At 39.9% G+C, this 23,196-nt stretch overlaps 1 protein-coding gene across 1 annotated transcript in view; it reads left to right on the plus strand.

Moving 5' to 3' along the window:
* The window catches only part of map3k5 (mitogen-activated protein kinase kinase kinase 5), a 175,362-nt gene that overhangs the window by 11,858 nt on the left and 140,308 nt on the right, over positions 1-23,196 (plus strand). The window contains exons 2-3 of the mRNA XM_069887224.1: positions 12,952-13,091; positions 21,092-21,115. Of these exons, the coding sequence (XP_069743325.1) occupies positions 12,952-13,091; positions 21,092-21,115 (164 nt within the window). The remainder of the gene's footprint in view (positions 1-12,951; positions 13,092-21,091; positions 21,116-23,196) is intronic.

A 23,196-nucleotide genomic window follows, 5' to 3' on the forward strand; every position in this document is an offset into this window, starting at 1 on the left:
TTGGGATACCCATACGGTTAGAGGGCTGGATGGGCTGGAGTTCGTTAAATGTGTTCAGGATTTTTTCTAAATCAGTTAGTAGAAGAACCGACTCGGGATAGTGTAATACTGGATCTCCTGTTAGGGAACGAGCTAGGTCAAGTAGCGGACATTAATGTTGGAGAACCAATTGGGTCTAGTGATCATAATTCTGTTAGTTTTCGGGTAGTTTTAGGGAAGAGCAAATTTCGAAGGAATAAGAAGGGATTTGGGGAGTATTGAGTGGGACAGGATATTTTCAGGTAAGGATGTTAATGAAAAATGGAGGATATTCAAAAAAGAAATTTTGAGGGTACAGAGTAGTTATGTCCCAGTGTGGATCAAAGGAAAGGCTGGAAGTCATAGGGAGGCTTGGTTTTCGAGGAATATTGGAAATTTGGTTAGGAGAAAAAGGGAGGTGTACAAGAGGTATAAAGAGCATGGAGCTGAGAAGTTGAAGGAGGACTACAAGGAGTGTAGAAGGAATCTTAAGAAAGAAATTAGAAAGGCCAAAAAAAGGCATGAAGAGGCTTTGGCTGACAGAGTAAAAATAAATCCAAAGGGTTTCTATAAGTACATTAAAAGTAAAAGATTAGTGAGGGATAAAATTGGACCCCTTGTAGATAGCGAGGGTCGGCTGTGAGAAGTCTGAGGAAATGGGGGAAATTTTGAATGATTTCTTTGCCTCGGTATTCACTAGGGAAAAAAATGTTGAACCAGTTGAAGTAAAGAAAAATAGTGGGGAGGTCATGAAGCATATAAGGATAACCGATGAGGTAGTGATGGCTGTGTTAAAAAAGATAAAGGTGGATAAATCTCCCGGACCGGACAAAATATTCCCTAGGACACTCAGGGAGGCTAGTGGACAGTTAGTGGGGCCACTAACAGAGATATTTAGGATGTCACTGGCCACGGGGTTGGTACCAAAGGATTGGAGGGTGGCGCATGTGGTTCCTATGTTTAAGAAAGGGTCCAAATGCAAACCTGGGAATTATAGGCCTGTAAGTCTGACGTCTGTGGTGGGCAAGTTGATGGAAAGTGTTCTGAGGGATGCTATTTACAAATTTTTGGAGGTACAGGGATTGATAGGGAGTAATCAGCATGGTTTTGTCAGGGGTAGATCATGCTTGACAAACCTGATTGAGTTCTTCGATGGGGTTACAAAAAAGGTTGATGAAGGGAAAGCTGTGGATGTTGTCTATTTGGACTTTAGTAAAGCTTTTGACAAAGTTCCCCACAGGAGGTTAGGAAAAAAGGTGGAGGCATTAGGTATAAATAAGGAGGTAGTGAAATGGATTCATCAGTGGTTGGATGGGAGGTGTCAGAGAGTAATGGTAGAAAATTGTTTGTCCAATTGGAGGCCGGTGACTAGTGGAGTTCCTCAGGGTTTGGTCCTGGGTCCACTATTATTTGTTATATATATTAACGATCTGGATGTAGGGGTGGAGAATTGGATAGGCAAGTTTGCGGATGACACAAAGATTGGGGTGTTGTGGACAGTGAGGTAGATTAAAAGGTGATTTAGGAAGGCTGGAGGTGTGGGCTGAGAAATGGCTGATGGAATTTAATACAGATAAATGTGAGGTGCTACATTTTGGAAAGGCAAATTTAAATAGGTCATATACATTGAATGGTAGACAATTGAGGAGTGCAGAGCAACAAAGGGATTTAGGAGTGATGGTAAATAGTACCCTCAAGGCTGATACTCAGGTAGATGGTGTGGTGAAGAAGGCATTTGGAATGTTGGCCTTCATAAATCGGAGTCTTGAATTCAAGAGTAGGGAGGTTATGATGAAATTGTACAAGGCATTGGTGAGGCCAAATTTGGAGTACTGTGTACAGTTTTGGTCATCAAATTATAGGAAAGATATAAACAAAATAGAGAGAGTGCAGAGAAAGTTCACGAGAATGTTGACAGGATTTCAGGGTCTGAGTTACAGGGAAAGGTTGTGCAGACTGGGGCTTTTTTCTCTGGAGCGTAGAAGATTGAGAGGGGACTTGATAGAGGTGTTTAAGATTTTAAAAGGGACAGACAGAGTAAATGTGGATAGGCTTTTTCAATTAAGAAAGGGGGAGATTCAAACTAGAGGACATGGTTTAAGATTGAAGGGGGAAAATTATAAGGGGAACATGAGGGGAAATTTCTTTACGCAGAGGGTGGTGGGGATGTGGAATGAGCTTCCGGCAGACGTGGTCAAGGGGGGATCATTGGTTACATTTAAGGAAAGACTGGATCGTTACATGGATAGGAGGGGACTAGAGGGGTATGGACCGTGGTCAGTGGGACTAGGAGGTTGGGGATTTGCTACAGCATGGACTAGTAGGGCCAAACTGGCCTGTTCTGTGCTGTAAGTGGTTATATGGTTAATTTCCTACATCTTCACCAAGGTTCAAACACTGGGCATCGATTTCCCCTCCCTGCCCCTTTCAGCTTTTTTTAAGGGACCACTTCCCCTTCGACTCCTGGTTTCAATCTTTCATCTTGAATGACCACCTCCTTGCAAGTGTAAGAGATCCATCATTGCTTGTTAGCCTCTTTTATTCCTACTTCTCACCAACCAAAGTCATCAGCCTCAGCTGAAATAACAATAATTTGCACTCTTCCAAACTGTTATATTAGATAAGGCACTCATGATGTGCCCTGCTCTGTGCTAGAGAAACCAAATGCAGATCAAGTGTTCACAGAACATCTCCATTCAATGCACAAGGATGACCTTGATCTTACAATCACCTATCCGTTTAGTACTCATCCCACACTGATTTATCTATTTTTGACCTCTGTGCATTCCAACATAAATGTGAGGTTTTTATTCTAATGTTCAAGAATAAAATAACATTTTATTTTGATGAGAAGCAGTTCACCTTCACCTTCACTTCACAGCTGTCTGAACTCAGTACCTCCTATGGACACTGCAAGACCAGTTGAATGCCTCCAGGATTTCTGTGTTTTTACTACTCACGCATCATCTGCAGACGTTCATGCTTCACTCAGTTCTAAATTCCACATTTTTTTGATAGCCAGTTTTTTCCATTTCCTCTCTCCATACATGCTGCCGTTGAGTGACTCCAGCACTGACTTTTCCTTCAGATTTCCAGTAACTCTCTCTATCTTGCCTACTACGCTCATTCATGTATTAACTGGGTAGCTCTGAAAGCACTCTGTTGACTGGACAACTTTCATCCTCTCTGTATCACAGCCGTTTCCTTTGTCCTCCCACTAAAGAGGTCATTCTAAAAGGAGGACATGGTCACAGGATATCATACATATATGTACAGTATTTGGTAACCATGACCATGTCCTCCTTTTGGAATGACCACCCTACCTCCCACCCTTCCTACTCTCTGCAATTTTAAACATACTTGTTTTCTCACTTCTTGATTCTACAAAGCTTAATTTACCCAGTGTCTTAACTCCATCCATATGTGGTGCCATCCATATGTGGTGTAGTAATTGTAGCTCTTTCTGTTTTTATTGCAGTTTTAAAACACCTGTAGCTTTGACTTTTCAATGAACTGGACCAATTCTGATAAGTGGTTTTACAATACAACAGGAACTCTCTAAAAAAATTGCAGAAACAAAAGTAATCTGATGCATTTATGCAGGCTATAACCTTCTATGTTCCAGATAAGGTCTCTCGACTTTATCTTGCTTTCTCCCTTGTTCCATCTTGTGAGAATTCTAATACTTGTGCCTTGTGGTTGAAAACTGGCAATTTCCCCAGTTTTTCTTGAGAATCCCATCAATTTTTTTGATGTTAAAAACATTAAATATCTGAACAACTAAAACATCCGTCATGTAGATATTTTGTTAACATAGCTTGTTAAATATTGTGTCTGGATGGAAGAAAAGACTAAAATCACTATGATACATGACTTTTTCATGAAAATTGATCAATTTATTGGAAACCATGGCAAACTTCTATAGGTGTGGACTGGGAAGTGTGCTGCCTGGCTGCATTGTGACCTGGTATGGGGGTACCAATATTTCTGACTGGAAGGCCCTGCAGCACAGCCCAGAACATCACATTCATAAGTCTCCCCACCATCAAGAATATCTAAATGGAACGTTGCTGTTGGAGAGTAGCAGCAATCATTAAGTATCCACATGCTCTATTCTCATTGCTGCCATCTTGAAGGCATACAAGTGTCACAGGACTCGTCGCTCCAGGTTCAGGAATAGTTGCTATCCCTCAATCATCGAACTCCTAAACTCAGAGACTCATTTAAGAACTCTTACTTCAGAATTAGAATTTATTGTCACAAACAAGTCATGAAATTTGATGTTTTTGTCACAGCATCATAGTGCAAACATTCATATTATAACATTACTAGAAAAAATAAAAATAAGCCAGTGTCTTTGGTTCATTGATTATTCAGGAATCTGATGGCAGCAGGGAAGAAGCTGTCCTTGTGTCGTTGAGTACTGTCTTTAGGCTCCTGTACCTGTTTCCAGATGGTAGCAGAGTGAAGAGGGCATGGCCTGGGTGTTGGGGGTCTTTGAGGATAGAGGGTGCTTTTTTAAGACACCACCTCATGTAGAAGTCCTCAATGGAGTGAAGTCTGGTGCCTGTGATGTTGCAGGCTGAATTAACAATCCTCTAGAGTTTATTCTTTTCCTGAGAGTTAGTGCCTCCATACCAGGCAGTGATGCAACCAGCCAGAATGCTCTCCATGGTACACCTGTAGAAGCTTACGAGAGTCTTCGGTGACAAATCGAATCTCTTCAGACACCTCACAAAGTATCGCTGCTGGTGAGCCTTCTTTGTGATTGCATCATCATGGAGGCTCCAGAACAGATCCTCAGAGATGTTGACACCCAGGAATTTGAAGTTCTTGACCCTCTCCACTATTGAGCCCTCAATTTCCTCCTGAAGTCCGCAATCACCTCTTTGATTTTGCCGACATTGAGCACAAGGCTATTATCATTACACCATTCAACGAGCTGATCTATCTCCCTCCTATATGTTTCCTCATTGCCCTTTACTTTGCTCATTATTTATTATTTAATATTTCTGTAATTTGCACAGATTGTTAACATTTTTTGTTATATATTTCTTTCTTGATAAACATTTCTTCTTGAGTATAGTTTAGCATTAACGGGAATTAGAAATTCTGCCTTGCCCGCAGCAAACAGAATCTCAGGGTAGTACGTGATGTCATGTAGGTACTCTGACAATCAATTTGAACTTGGATTTGAAACATTTTTAAATTCTTTTAAATTTTTCACACTGTGAACCATATCTATCAAATTACATACAAACATTTCCCTCTTGAATATACACAGTGGCATTTTCTCCCCCCCTACCTTCCCTCCCCCCTTCCCAACCCCCCCAAACCCATTAAACATTCAACATATACAATACTATAAAACCATTAAACAATGTCATCACATAATGAAAATAAACAAGAAAATTCTGTCATCTACTTTTACACACTGGATCAGGTCATTTCGTCGTCTTCTCATTCTATCATTTTAGGGGTCTGGAAGTCCGAGGCAAGCCCTCTCTGTTGTGTTCCATTTACGGTTCCCAAATTTGTTCAAATAATGTGACTTTATTTTTTAAATGATATGTTATTTTTTTCCAATGGAATACATTTATTAATTTCCATGTACCATTGCTGTATTCTCAGGCACTCTTCCATTTTCCAAGTTGAAATTATACATTTTTTTGCTACAGCTAAGGCTATCATAATAAATCTTTTTTGCGCTTCATCCAGTTTGAGGCCTAATTCTTTACTTCTTATATTACTTAGAAGAAAGATCCCTGGATTTTTTGGTATGTTGTTTTTTGTGATTTTATTTAATACTCGATTTAGATCTTCCCAAAACTTTTCCACTTTCTCACATGCCTAAATTGCATGTACTGTTGTTCCCATTTCCTTCTTACAGTGAAAACATCTATCTGATAATGTTGGATCCCATTTTTTATAAAATTTTGGGGGGTGATATATAACCTGTGTAACCAATTATACTATATCATGTGTAACCTTATGTTTATTATATTCTTCATAGTTCCAGAACATAACTTTTCCCATGTTTCATTTTTTATCTTTATGTTTAAATTTTTTTTCTCACTTTTATTTGGGTTTATAGCTTATTTCATCATTTTCCTTGTCCTGCAGCTTGATGTACATGTTCATTATAAATCTTTTTATTATGATTGTGTCTGTAATCACATATTCAAAGCTGCTCCCTTCTGGTAATCTCAGTCTGTTTCCCAATTTATCCATTAAGTCGGCTTTCAGTTGGTGGTATGCAAACATTGTACCATATTCCATATTTGTACTTCATTTGTTCAAATGTTAATAAATTATTTCCCAAAAAACAATTTTCTATTCTTTTAATTCCTTTTCTCTCCCATTCTCTAAAGGAAAGGTTATCTATTGGAAAAGGGATTAGCAGATTTTGTGTCAATAATAATTTTGGTATTTGGTAATTTGTTTTTTTCCTTTCTAAATGAATCTTCTTCCATATATTGAGTAAATGATGCAATACTGGTGAGCTTTTATATCGTATCAGCTTTTCATCCCACTTATAAAGTACATGTTCAAATACCTTCTCCCCTATTTTATCTAGCTCTATTTTAGTCCAATTTGATTTTTCCCTTGTCTGATTAAAAATCTGATAAATATCTTAATTGTGCGGCTCTATAATAATTTTTAATGTTTGGTAACTGCAAACCACCTTGGTTGTATCTCTCTGTTAATTTATCTAACGCTATCCTCAATTTTTCCCCTTTCCATAAAAATTTCCTTATTATTCTCTTTAGCTCATTAAAGAATTTCTCTGTTAAGGGAATTGGTAACAATTGAAATAGGTATTGTATCCTTGGGAAGACATTCATTTTAATGCAATTTACCCTCTCTATCAACGTTAGCGGTAATTCTTTCCAATGTTCTCAGTCTTCCTGCAATTTCTTTATTAGTGGCTGATAATTTAAATTGTACAAGTGGCTTAAATTATTATCTAACCTAATACCGTTTGCCATTTAAATGGTAATTCATTTTTAAATTCTGTATAATCCGCATTACTCATTGGCATCACTTCACTTTTATTTGTGTTGGTCTTGTACCCTGATATTTCTTCATATTCCTTCAATTTCTTATGTAGTTCTTTTATTGTTATTTCTAGTTCCGTTAAGTATACTATGATGTCATCTGCAAATAAACTGATTTTATACTCCTCCTTTATTTTTATCCCTTTTATTTTCTGTTCTTATCAGTTCTGCCAATGGTTCTATTGCTAAAGTGAACAGTGAGGGAGATAATGGACATCCCTGCCTAGTTGACCTACTTAATTTAAATTGGTTCGATGCATATCCATTTACTGTTACCTTCGCCAATGGTCCATTATATAATGCTTTAATCCAATTAATATATTTTTCTGGTAGATTGAACCTCTGTAATACTTTGAATAAATAATTCCATTCTACCCTGTCAAAAGCTTTTTCTGTGACTAAAGCTACAGCCACTGTTGGTGTCTTATTAATTTGAAAAATTATTTCATTTAATTTTTTCCACATTTTCTTTTCCTATTTCAGCTGATGTTCCAATATCTTTTCAATGGTTGAGTTTATATATTTATAGAGTTCTACAAATTTATAGAAATAATATATTGGTTCTGCTTACATTTACCATTTAATATGTGATAATTCAACATTTTTACAGCAAAATTTTGGTAACACAGTAAAACCCCTGTTATCCAGAATTCAAGCAACTCCCCACCTCAAGCAACTGACAAAAAAAAATACAGAAGTTTAAAAGTGATGCACCTCGGCTTTGGTTTGTCAATCACACAACATGAAATCTCAAACGACTGGAAAAACTCACTTATCCAGTATCTACCATTGGTGCCAGAGTCTAGGGGTTTTAATGTAACTAACAACTACTGGAAGTCAACCTGAAGAAAACTGAGGTCCTCCATCAGCCAGCTCCCCACCATGACTACCAGCCCCCCCACATCTCCATCGGGCACACAAAACTCAAAACGGTCAACCAGTTTACCTATCTCGGCTGCACCATTTCATCAGATGCAAGGATCGACAATGAGATAGACAACAGACTCGCCAAGGCAAATAGCGCCTTTGGAAGACTACACAAAAGAGTCTGGAAAAACAACCAACTGAAAAACCTCACAAAGATAAGCGTATACAGAGCCGTTGTCATACCCACACTCCTGTTCGGCTCTGAATCATGGGTCCTCTACCGGCACCACCTACGGATCCTAGAACGCTTCCACCAGCGTTGTCTCCGCTCCATCCTCAACATCCATTGGAGCGCTTACACCCCTAACGTCGAAGTACTCGAGATGGCAGAGGTCGACAGCATCGAGTCCACGCTGCTGAAGATCCAGCTGCGCTGGATGGGTCACGTCTCCAGAATGGAGGACCATCGCCTTCCCAAGATCGTGTTATATGGCGAGCTCTCCACTGGCCACCATGACAGAGGTGCACCAAAGAAAAGGTACAAGGACTGCCTAAAGAAATCTCTTGGTGCCTGCCACATTGACCACCGCCAGTGGGCTGATAACGCCTCAAACCGTGCATCTTGGCGCCTCACAGTTTGGCGGGCAGCAACCTCCTTTGAAGAAGACCGCAGAGCCCACCTCACTGACAAAAGGCAAAGGAGGAAAAACCCAACACCCAACCCCAACCAACCAATTTTCCCTTGCAACCGCTGCAATCGTGTCTGCCTGTCCCGCATCGGACTTGTCAGCCACAAACGAGCCTGCAGCTGACGTGGACTTTTTACCCCCTCCATAAATCTTCGTCCGCGAAGCCAAGCCAAAGAAAGAAGAACAACTACTGTATAAGAATATGCCTTTGACTTATTGAACAAAGAAGTAGGTTTATGGAGTTCATGGTTCATTTTGTTTAAGTTTTCACAGAGCTGGCACAGACAGAATGGGCCTTCTGTACAGTGCCCATTTCTGCTTCTATAAGAAAAGATCATTCAAATTCAGAAAATTTTAATCTCTTTCAAAAATCAACTGCTCACATTTATAAATGTCTTTTACTATATTTGCCCAAATTACTTTTTTGTCCTTTAACAAGCATGAAAGGTATTGTGTCCCTCCTTTGGTTCAGCTGAATATGGTGGTGGCATTTTTCTACATGATGTTCCCCAAAACACTTTGTTGCATACACCAGAGCTTTTTTGCTCGATTTGTTTTTCATTATGCTGCACTTTCAGCAGGTGCACTGGATAGTACACACACTCTGCACATGAATGGAAGGAGCCTGCTTCAACGGGACTCTGTCACCCTGAAATCAGTGAAGGTTAACAAAGAATGTTAACCTCCTGTTAATTCCTTCCTCACATGATTACATGCTTCTTTGCAAAGACTGAATATGTAAAACATAAGATTTTCCAATAGATTTGAACATCTTTCTCAATTTCATACTCAATTATTTGAACCCTTCCCACCCAGTCACTCTTCACACCATTTAGACTTCTTTACACTATTAAGCATTATTTATCTTTATTTCATATGTAGTTATTATAATTCCTATCTGTATTCTGCTCATTTAGCACTCCCTCACTCTCTTAGTACAGCCTACAAATTTGCATCGCTGTAGAAAGCAATATAAAACTAGTTTAGAACCTGTGCACCACTCTTTTTGTGATGAAAGCTAGTTTTACATCACTGCTTTCAGTTTGGCTCTTATAAAAAAAAATGGAATAGATTTATATTTAATTGCATCTGATAGGTTAAATAATCTGTGTGCTGTTGTGCTGCACACTGAGTTGCTGGCACCGTCTCATGCCTAGCCCTACCTAGGCATCCATTTCCTGCATCTCATTCTCCTAACAATGCCAGTGCTACAGGTATAATGTATTTCTTTTAACATTAACTACTCTTATGACCTTTTGTTGTTGATGGATTTGACTGTGATTCTTCCTAGCATGTATTTTGTCTTTTAAATGAGCTATGGAATAAAATTGTGTTATATAAAGCATAAGAAAGACTTCAGTCAAAATTTTGTTATCAATACTTGAATGTTAAAAGTTGAAACAGTATTTTTTGGTTAGATCTTGTATCGGCTTCAGAATGCAGCTAGTAAGGATGCACTGAATTGACCAACTGATGTGGGCCAAAAATAAACGTAGTCTGCTCCTTTATTATGGGTAAAAATCACCATGTAGTCTCAGTTGTGTCTTATTTAAGGTGGCAGAAAGTGCATTGTGGATAATACCTCCCGATTACACAGCCTTAAATAGGTAGAGACAGTAAGAGCAATAATTGAAATCGGCCTCCTCTCAACCATGGGCCACGTTTGACTGTGACCTGTAGATTGCTATCTCGATGGGTATTTGGTGCAGACATTCCAAGCTCTTCTAAGCTGCATAGCCTTACATCACCACAGTTGTACTGAAGAAGAACCAAATGATGTGATAGGCTTTATGCACACTAGATTGTAAAGTCTGCTCTTCGCTGTCCTCGGGTTACATCAAGATACAATCAGTGGACCACAAGTAGGAACAGTGCTTGAATTTATCACAATGCGGTGAGCATCTTAGGTAAAATTGGTTCTCCTCCTAGAGCTACACAATCCACCAAGGCTAAACCACCACTGTTGGTTGGACCCAGCAGGGTTTGTAGATTTCTTAAGCAGGCATTTGAGAGTGCCAGTTAGTGAGCTCATACGCTGAAAGCCTTTGACACCGTGAGCAGGAAAGGGAATTGGCAAATACTAGAGCGCCTCGGATGCCCCCCCAAAGTCCTCAACATGGTTATCCAACTGCACGAAAACCAACAAGGTCGGGTTAGATACAGCAATGGGCTCCCCGAACCCTTCTCCATTGACAACGGCGTGAAGCAAGGCTGCGTCCTATCTTCTTCAGCATGATGCTGAAACAAGCCATGAAAGACCTCAACAATGAAGACGCTGTTTACATCCGGTACCGCACGGATGGCAGTCTCTTCAATCTGAGGCGCCTGCAAGCTCACACCAAGACACAAGAGAAACTTGTCCGTGAACTATTCTTTGCAGATGATGCTGCTTTAGTTGCCCATTCAGAGCCAGCTCTCCAGCGCATGACGTCCTGTTTTGCGGAAACTGCCAAAATGTTTGGCCTGGAAGTCAGCCTGAAGAAAACTGAGGTCCTCCATCAGCCAGCTCCCCACCATGACCACCAGCCCCCCCACATCTCCATCGGGCACACAAAACTCAAAACGGTCAACCAGTTTACCTATCTCGGCTGTACCATTTCATCGGATGCAAGGATCGACAACGAGATAGACAACAGACTCACCAAGGCAAATAGCGCCTTTGGAAGACTACACAAAAGAGTCTGGAAAAACAACCACCTGAAGAAACACAAAGATCAGCATGTACAGAGCCATTGTCATACCCACGCTCCTGTTTGGCTCCGAATCATGGGTCCTCTACCGGCATCACCTACGGCTCCTAGAACGCTTCCATCAGCGCTGTCTCCGCTTCATCCTCAACATTCATTGGAATGACTTCATCACCAACATCGAAGTACTCGAGCTGGCAGAGTCCGCAAGCATCAAATCCACGCTGCTGAAGACCCAACTACGCTGGGTGGGTCACGTCTCCAGAATGGAGGACCATCGCCTTCCCAAGATTGTGTTCTATGGCGAGCTTTCCACTGGCCACCGAGACAGAGGTACACCAAAGAAGAGGTACAAGGACTGCTTAAAGAAATCTCTCGGAGCCTGCCACATTGACCACCGCCAGTAGGCTGATATCGCCTCCAACCGTGCATCTTGGCGCCTCACAGTTCGGCGGGCGGCAACCTCCTTTGAAGAAGACCGCCGAGCCCACCTCACTGACAAAAGACAAAGGAGGAAAAACCGAACACCCAACCCCAACCAACCAATTTTCCCTTGCAACCGCTGCAATCGTGCCTGCCTGTCCCGCATCGGACTTGTCAGTCACCAACGAGCCTGCAGCAGACGTGGACATTACCCCTCCATAAATCTTCGTCTGCGAAGCCAAACCAAAGAAAGATGCTGAAAGACAATTACATTCTGAGTTTAAAAAATTGTAGGTTCAAGTTATAGCTAAGCTTGAGATCAAAAACATGATTAACATTTCAGTGTGGTACTGAGGGAATGCATCAGAGTCAGAGGGGCTTTCTTTTGGATGAAATGTTAAACTGTCAAACAAATATTTCCGATGAATGCAAAAGGTCCCATTGCAATACTTTGGAAAAGAGCAGGTAGTAGTGATTCCTTCTGTTGTGGTTGCTGAATTTTCCCTCAGATCACATAACTAAAACAGATTAAGTTATCGTTCCATTGTTTGTGAGAAATTGCTGTGTACAAATTGGTCGTATCGACATATCATTTCCGTTCCTTTATTGAAACAGTAACTATCCATCATAGGTTATAAAGCTTGTTAAAATAATCACAGCCTGTCAAAAGTGCTATTAAAATATACCGAAAAGATAAATGCAAGTACCTGTCTTAAGCTGTGACTTTCAAAGTGTACATTCAACCAAATGATCAAATCTCTAGTATTTGAAGCATTGGGTATGTTCTGTGTAATTGAGGAATTTTCTCTATGGGTATCTACTTGCTCGATATATAGTGATGAGAGTTGGTAGTTGACAATGCTCTATTTCATGCAGCTGAGCTGAGTCACTCATAAATCCAAAAAAGCCTAAGTTGATGCGTAAAATCAAAGCATTACTGGTAATTAGGAAGAGGCTCTTAGACAACAAGATGGAAGAAAAATCTTGGCAAGATTAATATTGGCTGTCAATGATGGTAGAATTTAAAGGTTCTATTATTTGACGATGCTTGCAATGGTGAAGAATAATTCTCCATGTGGGATCTGAATGGATGATGAACATTGAAGTAAGGAAAGCTTACCCAAGGGTCTGCCTCTTTCCTGTTCAATGAATTCATTTTTAAACTGTAGTTCGCCAGACATGATTAAATGTCCCATTTCTTGTTTGCAGATATTGCTGTGGTGGAGATGAGTGATGCTTTCCGTCAGCCGTCCCTGTTCTACCACCTTGGAGTGAGGGAGAGTTTCAGCATGGCAAATAATATTATTTTATACTGTGATACAAATTCAGATACACTTCAGTCACTGGAGGTAAAGTTACATGGAATTTGTTCATATTATTCATGCTTTTTTTAAATCGTGGATAGCAAAGTATGAATTTTGAATCTCATAATAAACATGCGTATGAGTTTTGTTTATATGTCAAAACAGCATCAAAATTTAAATATCATTAAAGACCTGAATAACTTTTAAACACTTTAGGTTTAATAAAATAAACAATGGTCTTGATTGCTTGGATCATTTTATATCCTATTAAATAAAAGTTAATAGATAATTTCACAGTGTTTGCCATTAAATGATATTGCTTCCTGCCATACTTAGGAACAAGTTGCCAAATACCCTGTTATGTAACAATTAATTATTTAGATGCCATTGGATCCAGAGCCCATTTGTATGATGCAACCACCTTTACAAAGTATTGTACAGTTAGGAACAAAGTGCTTTTGCAATGTAATTGCTGAACTTGTCTGTTAAAAGCCTGCAAGTAGTTTGAGAGGAATGTAGCATATCAGCATTAATAATGCACGTGCTCATCTATTGAAAATGGCATTATTTAGTTACATTACATAAAGTTCAAAGTTCAGATTTATTGTCAGAGTATATACATGACATCACATACATCCCTGAGATTCTTTTTCCTGTGGGTGAGGTAGAATTACCACTTATTGATCGTCCACAATTTACACATCTGAGTCTAATAGAGGTATTAATAAGCGTAAATATAAGGAAAATGAAATACATATTTGAACTTCATAGAGATCACTGTGATCTCTTTAAGGGAAGGTATGAGCTAAAAGGAAGGAATACCTTGAACCCAACTGTGCAATACAAAGTGGGGGAAAAACAATAAAGTACAAAATTAGAAATCCTTAAAAAAAAAAGTCCCTGATTGAGTTTTTTGTTGAGGAGTCTGATGGTGGAAAGGTAGCAGCTGTTCCTGAACCTGGTGGTGTGAGTTTTGTGGCACCTATACTTCTTTCCTGATGACAGCTGCAAGAATAGAGCATGTGCTGGATGATGTGAATCTTTGATAATTGCTGCTGCTCTGATAGCAGTGTTTCCTGTAGATGTTTTTGATGGTAGGGAAGGTTTGCTTGTGATGCCCTGGGCTCTGTCCACTACCTTTTGGAGGACTTTGTATTCAGGGGTGTTGGTGTCTGCATACCAGACCGTGATTCAGCCAGTCAGCACACTTTCCACCACACATCTGTGAAATTTGTCAGTGTTTCCAATGACATACCTAACCTCCACAAACTCCTGAGGAAGTAGAGGTGTTGACGTGCTTTCTTCTCAATGTCATTAGCATGTTGGATCTAGGAAAGATCCTCCCAGATGGTGACTCCCAAGAACTTAAATTTGCTCACCTTCTCCACCTCTGATCCCCCAATGATCACTTCTGAACTCCACAATTATCTCCTTGGTTTTGGTGACATTGAGCATGAGGTTATTGTTAGTGTCCCATTCAACCGAGTTTTCAGTCTCTCTCCTGTATCCTGTCTATAATTGCTTTGGTCCAAATATTTTCTGAGTCTAATAGAGGTTTTAATAAGCGTAAATATAAGGAAAATTAAATACATATTTGAACTTCATAGAGAGAAGAAACCATTAATTAAACACAGAGAAACACAAATGCATATGATGGAATCTTGAGTGAGCAAATAGAAGCCTGAGGGACTCCGCAGGTCAGGCTGCATTCATGGAATGAAATGGGTCCGTAGTTTGGGTGTACACTATTCATCAGAACAGTATCTTGTTAAACAATTCATTAACAATGGTAACTGAGCAGCATTGTACTTCTACCATTTAGTGTTTCTATTAACCAAAAAACAATGTTAACACTAAATGGCATGCAAATATATGAACTAGGGACAGGAAAAAAAAACATTCAAATCCTTGAACCTGATTCACCATTTGTAAAGACTATGGCAGATATGGGTGTAAATCCAGCTTTGCTTTCCCATCTATCCCTGGCTTACCAAGCATCTATCCACTACCTTAAAAGTATTCACTATTGAAAGACTCTACTTCCACCCCTCCCCCCCCCCTCCCCCCACCCATCCAGGGATGTTCCAAAGATTCATGAAGCTCTGAGAGGAAAAAACATTGTATGCTATCTTTGTCTATTTTCATGCCGCTTAGTTTGCTGGAATAGCTATGGAAACAATGGCAGAACAGTAGCATATGTACAGGGAAGCCCTTTAAGGACATATACCCCTCATCCTATCCAGATCTTAAACATTGTCATTGTCACTGTAAATGGAAACTGAATTGCAGCATTCAGTGTTAACTTAAATGTGCTCATAACCACTGGCCACATCCCAATAGGGCTACAAGAAATTCTTTTAGCCTTGCTTCTCATGCATTCAATCTGGTTTAAACCCATGTTCTCACAAGAAAGATCAGCTTCTAAAACACTGTTAAAGGCACTGTTGTTTGTGCCTCATTTTATTTCCATATCAGAGATCAGGTAAGTCGCCAACACCAGATGAGTGATCAAGTCAATATGATATAAAGACATTGGTGTAAGGGGCAGACATGTGGCAGCTGATATTTAATGTGGAAATGAAGAACGAGGAACAGCAGCGCAGAATGAAGAAAAATGTTTGAAAAGAAGTGCAGCTGTGGAGGGATCGTGTACCCACAAGTCAGAAAATGGCAGGGCTGCTCAAGAAAAAGGTCACTAAGACAAACACAGTTCTGAAGTTTATTGAAAGAGGTTATACATCATAAAAGCAGGGAGGTATGGCTGATCCTGTGTGAAACACTAATCTCGCTTCATCTGAAGTATGTTGTTCACCATGTTACAGAAATGATGCAGGGATCTTAGATAGGGTCCAGAACAGATTTGCAAGAAAAGCTGTTGACATTAATTACTACAGATACAAAGATAGATTAGAGAGACTGTAATTGTTTTCTTCAGAGAGAAGGCTGAGAAGATGTGTGATTAAAAATGTACAAAACAAGATAGGGTCTGGATAGAATGGGTGACATGAGGATGTTCCCATGGGTGGTGGGTTGGAGGACTAAACCCCCACAGGCTTCCAATGAAGAGGAAGAGAATGAAAAGTGGAAAAAAAAGCGAGATCAGGTAGATGGAGTTCGAATCCCGCATTGTCTGTAGTGAGTTTGTAAGTTCACCACGTGATGCGTGATTTTTCTCTGGAGGCTCTGGTTTCCTCCCACCATTCAAAACATACTGGGGGTGTAGGTTAATGGGGTGTAAATTGGGCAGTATGGACTCATAGGTCGAAATGGCCTGTTACCATGATGTCTGTCTAAATTTTTAAAAATATTATAAATAAATGCCAGGCTGAGAAACTGATACAGATGGCAGGGCATTAGATTTTTAGATCACTGTGATCTCTTTAAGGGAAGGTATGAGCTAAAAGGATGGAATACCTTGAACCCAAAGGGGTCCAATATGTTTAATAGGTTTAATATGGCTGTTAAGGACGATTTAAACTAATTTTGTCAATTGCATGGGAACCAGAGTATTGGAACTGATGAAGGGCAAAATAAAAATAAGTCAAGGATAGTGTGCAGCAAGAAATGACAAGCAGGTGATGGGACAAAATTGCAACTGGAGGGATGACAGAGACACTGTGCAAACAAAAGCTGGTCTAAAGATATTTATTATACTTGAAGGCACACAGCATTAGAAGCAAGGCTAAAGGATGGGTGTCATTGGGAGCTGAACGTCCAAAGAGACAAGGTGTATCAGAAAGATAAGGTAGGTAGGCAGATGGATATCAAATCATTGGAAAGAAACAACTTAGGATCAGAAGAAGTAGAATCTTTATGGGTTGAGTTAAGGAGTGGTAAAGGTAAAAGGATCCTAATGCAGTTAGATAGAGGTCTCCAAACAGCAGCCAGGATGTGGACTACAGAATGGATCAGGAAATTTAAAAAAAAAAGGCATGTTAGAAGGACAGTCATGAGATGTTAACATAAAAGTAGATAGGGAAAGTCGGGTCGATATGGGATCCCAGGAGGGAGAGTTTGTGGAATGCCTTTGGGATGGCTTTTTGGAACAGCTTGTGGATGAGCCCACCAGGGGTTCAGCTGTTTTGGATTAGGTGGTATCAAAAGGACTAGAGGTGATGAGAGAGCTTAATGTAAAGGGACCCTAAGGAGACAGCGATCACAATATGATTGAGTTCACTGTGAAATTTGAAAAGGAAAGGCTGAAGTCTGATGTGTCGATATTTCAGTGGAGTAAAGGAAATTACAGTCTCATGAGGGGGAATCTGGCCAAAGTCCATTGGAAAAGACACACTATTAGGGAAGAAAGCAGATCAGCATTTGGTGGAGTTTTTCAAAAATGAGGAAGGTGAATGACAGGCAGATCCCAAAAGGAAAGAAAGTTGTGAATGGAAAAATGATACATTTGTGGCTGTCGAGGAATGTTAAAGCCAAAGTTAAAGCAAAAGAGAGGGTATACAAGGAAGCAAAGATTCGTGGAAGACTGGAATAACTTTTAAAATCTTATAAAAGGCAACTAAGAAGCTGATGAGGAAGGAAAAGGTAAATTATGAAAGAGGATACTAAAAGCTTTTAAAATATATAAAGAGCAAAAGAGAGACAAGAGTAGATGTAGGACTGTTAGAAAATGGTTGAGTTGGCACTAATTCTGCCGCACCCACAGGAAAAAGATAACTTATGATGAAAGATTAAATCGTCTAGGATTGTATTTGCTCGAGTTCAGAAGCATGAGAGGGGATCTTATAGAAACATATAGGATTATGAAGGGTATGGATAGGATAGATGTTGGAAGGCTTTTTGTATGTGATGTTATGTATATACTCTGACAATAAATCTCAAATATGAAATCTGAAACTGAATGCAATGTTGGCATTCATTTCTAGAAGATTAGCATACAAGAGCAGGGATATAATGATGAGTATCCATAGGGCGCTGGTGAGACCTCACTTGGAGTATTGTGTACAGTTTTGGGTGCCTTATTTGAGAAACAACATGCAAGCATTGAAGAGGGTTCAGAGATTTACTAGACAGGAGGCAGAGAGTCGGGATAAGTGGGAGTTTTTCAGGTTGGCGGTAAGTTGGGTGCCCCAGGGGTCGGTGCTAGGCCCACAGCTTTTCATCATTTACATTGATGACTTGGAGGAGGGGACAAAATGTGGTGTAGCCAAGTTTGCGGATGACACCAAATGGAGTGGAAGAGCAAATTGTAATGAGGATGTGGAGAGTCTGCAGAGGGACATAGTTAAGCTGGATGAGTGGGCAAAGGTCTGGCAGATGGAGTACAATGTTAGTAAGTGTGAGGTTATCCACTTTGGCAAGAAAAATAAAAGAGCTGAATATTATTTAAAGGGTGAAAAACTACAGCATGCTGTTGTGCAGAGGGACTTGGGAGTGCTTGTGCATGAATCGCAAAAAGTTAGGTTGCAGGTGCAGCAGGTTATTAAGAAGGCAAATGGAATGTTGGCCTTCATCGCTAGAGGAATTGAATTCAGGAGTAGGGAGGTAATGTTGCAACTGTATAAGGTAATGGTGAGACTACACCTGGAGTACTGTGTCCAGTTCTGGTCTCCATATTTGAGGAAGGATATACTGGCTTTGGAGACGGTCCAGAGGAGGTTTACTAGGTTGATCCCTGGGATGAAGGGGTTGACTTATGATGAAAGATTAAATCGTCTAGGATTGTATTTGCTCGAGTTCAGAAGAATGAGAGGGGATCTTATAGAAACATATAGGATTATGAAGGGTATGGATAGGATGATGTTGGAAGGTTTTTTGAGCTGGCCGGGGAAACTTAAATGAGAGGACACAGTCTCTAGATTCGGGGGAGTAGATTTAGGACAGAGATGAGGAAAAATAGTTTTTCCCAGAGAGCAGTGAATGTTTGGAATTCTCTAACCAGGGAAGTGGTTGAGGCTGCTTCATTAAACATATTTAAAATTCAGTTAGATAAATTTTTACATGATAGAGGAATTAGGGGATATGGGGAGAAGGCAGGTAGGTGGAGTTAGGTCATAAATTAGATCAGCCATGATCTTATTGAATGGCAGAGCAGGCTCGATGGGCCATTTTTGGCCTACTCCTGTTCCTACTTCCTATGTTCTTACGATATCAGAAATGAAAGGGTTAACATATGAGGAACATTTGTTGGCTCTTGACTGTAGTCAATGGAGAACAGAAGGATGGGGTGGGGGGGGCAGGGGGGGACCTCATAGAGTTATTTTGAATGCTGAAAGCCCTGGACAGAGTAGATGTCATAAAGTTGTTTCCCATGGTAGGGAAGTCTCGGACTAGAGGCCACAATTTCAGGATAAAAGGGCGCTAATTTAAAACAGAAAAATGGAGAAATTTCTTTAGCCAGAGAGTCACGAGTCTGGAACGTTGCCACAGGCAGCAGTGGAAGTGAAGTTATTGGTTGCATTTAAGACAGAAATTAACAGGTATTTGATTAGTCAGGGCATCAAGGGTTATGGGGAGAAGGGCAGGGAGTGGGGTTGATTGATTGGATCAGCTCATGATCAAATGGTAGAGCAGACATAATGGGGCATCTTCTACTCTTAGATCTTGTGATCTTTAGATATGAAAGGAAAAAAAAAAAAACTTTTTTTGCATAGGTGTACTTGGAACCTGAAATACACTGCTTACAAGTCTGATTGAGGCAGGTTCAATTATGTTTTTGGAGAGGATATTAGATGAATATGTGGTGGAGAAAATTGTGCAAGCTGGCAGAGAAGGAAGTCGGTGTGAAACTAGCAGAATGCTTGAATCGGCATGATAGTTTGAATTACCTCCATCCAAGCCATCCATTCTTTAAATTAAAAAAAATATTTAGATATACAGCATGGCAACAGGCCTTTTCACCCAATTACACCCAGTTGACCTACAACCCCTGCCACGTATTGAACTGTGAGAGGAAACCAGAGCAACCGGGGAAACCCCAAACAGATGTGGAGAGAACGTACAAGCTCCCTACTGACAGTCCCAATCATTGGTGCTGCATCGGCTTTGTGCTAGCCGCTATGCTAACCGTGCTGCCCCATTTCTTCAATTATTTTTTTTAAATTATGATTCTGTGGAATGTTGCCCACATGATCATTGACGTTACCAAAACAATAGACTAAATTTTGTAGCTGCATATCACAAAAAGATGCAAGATCTAGGAATCACAAATTGCTTCCTTGTAAGATTCAAGGAGCTTGAGATCCAATTGCTTACTTCTTGAATGGTAATCTTTGTTGCAGTTGAAAGCAAATGTACACAAAGTGTACTAGACCAGCCATTCTCAACCTTTTTTATGGCTATGGTCCCTTTAGGACAGTGCTCAACAGTGCCCTGTGAAGCTGGTTTCTTCAATCTTCTCTCTTACCAACTACATAAAAAATTATTTTATGATTTCAATCTGCGCGCCACCCCCAACCCCTTTAAAAGTGTTGTGGCCCCCAGGGGACTGTATGGTCCCCATTGAGATTGGCTGTACCAGACACTCCGAGCATCTATTTTCTTACATCTCTGGAATAAACACATGGAACCTCTGCATTATTTTAACTGACAGATGGCAACCACCTGGACTTGGCTGAAATCTTGGAATTGAACTTGAAGTGGAAGTCAAGTTTATTGTCATCTGATTGCACAAGTACAACCTGACAAAACAGCGTTCTTCGGTCCTCAGTGCAAAACATGCAAACAAACAATACAGGACATGCAATTATAAAGTTCTAATTTGGAATGAAGTTACAACTGAAGCCAACTGTTAATTTCTCCTGTAGGTAGGAAAATGACCAGAATGTGGTTCAGCAGGTACTACAGAAAAGGACACAATAGAATTAATTCTTGGGCCACTGGATTCTACGATTGAAGTCTTCAACAGATCAGCATCTTCTTTCAGGATTGGATTATTGATATTATTGCAATACAGTGAAATACCACAGCAGATCACTGTGTACTTTTGTGTAAGAATCAGGCTGAAATTATCCTGCAGGACTTCTTGAAATTTGCTATCACGTCAAATTTTTTAAGATAATATCAGCTAATTTGTCTTCTTCCTTTTGCAGGAAATAATCTGTCAAAAGAAAACGGTAAGTTAAAATTTGGCTTTAGTTAACTAAACAGCTGTTTGATGGTGCATCCTTTAACTCTGGCATTTCAAAGCTATTTCCTTGTCCTGGTTGTAATGGATTTAGTTGATTGCTATGTTTAATTTTCAGTAAGAGTATTTCTTTTATGGTTTCAAAATGTTTTACTGGACTATTTATTAATAAAGCTTAGGAAGAGAAAGTCAAATTAGCTGAAGCTTTTGATGCTACTGATCTCACATTGTCTTTGCACCACTGCCAAATGTTTAAATTACCCTCAGGAAATGAAAATTAACCTTGCTGAAAAATGATGCATTTTAGAAACTAATAAACTACCTCCAAATAAAATGTAATAAGTTAGATTTTTGTCTTTGCTGTCTTGGTATTGAACGCAGGAATGCAAAGGTGGTGAGGACCATAACTAAGGAGAAATTTCTGAGAGGAAAACACTTGGCAGGCAAGTCAGCAGTGCAACAAAGTCCAAACAAGATAACATTCTAGGGTGAAATGAAAAATAGCTTTAGATGCTGTAAATCTGAATGAGAAATAGAAAATTATAGGAAAATTCAACTGGTAAAGCAGCATCTGTGGAAAGAGAAGCAGGTTTTGGCATTATGTTCAGCATAGACATTGTGGAACGAAGGGCCTATTCCTGTGCTGGTTCTATAATCTAAGTTCTAGAGTTAAGGTTTTGGGTCCCGCTTCTCTTTGCACAGATGCTGCTTTGCCAGTTGAATTTTCCTATAATTTTCTATTTCTCATTCAGATGCAGTAACAGTTTTTGTCTTTTTATTTCTATAATTCCAGGGCAATCATCTATCATTGGGTCTGATTTTCTTCTTGCAGAATGAACAAAGATAAAATCCAGTGCACTCTGTGAGAAACCTCATGCCCTCTGCCCCAGATTTTTATATCCATCCTGTTAGAAGAAAAATGCATCCTTAACTTTCTTTTGACTCCTGATTGATTTATACCATGCCACCTTATCTCACTTATAATATTCTGGCAGTATTTAAAGTCTTTGGTCTTTGACATATCTTCTAAAGGAAACTGGTCATTCCTCATTATTCCAACCAGGCTGCTCACGAATTTTATACATCTCAGTTAGACCTTCTTTGTCCTTCGCTTCCATTGCTCTAAAAAAACCTCCTCCCACACTCTCCAGTCTTTCCTAGGAGCTACAATTTGCCAGTCCTATTATAAATTCCTCTGCACCCTCTCCACTGTAATCGTATCAATCCAGCATGTGACTATAACTCTGTGCAGTATTCAAGATGTGGCCTAAATTGCCTTTTTATTCAGATATTGCAATAACTTCTCTGCTCCTATATTCCATTTCTTATAATTATGCCTTATAACCACCTTATCCATTTTTCCTACTACCTTTAAGGGTTTCTTAAGTCCTTAAGTGGAGTTTATTATCATCTGATTAAACAAATACAACCTGATGAAACAGCATTTTCCAGTCCTTGGTGCAAAACATGCAGACACACAACCAGACATAACACACGTACAGGCCAACAATACATATGCAGGACAAGTGTTCATTTACAAATAAATATTTGTTCAATAAATATGAGAATCTCGGAGGGTTAGTGTGATCGGTTCCTATGGTCGTTCACCATTCTCACTGTCTGTAAGAAGAAGCTGTTTCTCAGCCTGGTGGTGTTGGCTCTGACACTCCTGTACATCTTTCCCAATGGGAGTAGCTGAAAGGTGCTGTGTGCGGGGTGGTAGGTGTCCTCAATGATTATACACGTCCTCTTCAGACAATGAAAAGGGGAAAGTAAACCCCAATGATCCTTTCTGTCATTTGTATGTTCCTGTGGATTGATGTCCGATCCATTTCTCTGTAGCACATTGTGACTTAGCTGGCTAGGATGGTCTCGATAGAGCTCCCGTAGAAGGTTGACGTGATGGTGGCTGGCAGCCTTGCCTGCTTCATTCTTCTCAGAATGTACAGTCTCTGTGGACAATCTCTCCAAGATCTCTCTGTTCCTTGTTCTCCTATTCATTGTAACTCCTACTGTCTTGTTGCAACTCTCAAAGGCATTACCTCAAATTTCCCTGGATACATTTAATCT

The sequence above is a fragment of the Narcine bancroftii genome, chromosome 6 (genome assembly GCF_036971445.1).
Source record: "Narcine bancroftii isolate sNarBan1 chromosome 6, sNarBan1.hap1, whole genome shotgun sequence".
In the NCBI taxonomy this organism is placed as follows: domain Eukaryota; kingdom Metazoa; phylum Chordata; class Chondrichthyes; order Torpediniformes; family Narcinidae; genus Narcine; species Narcine bancroftii.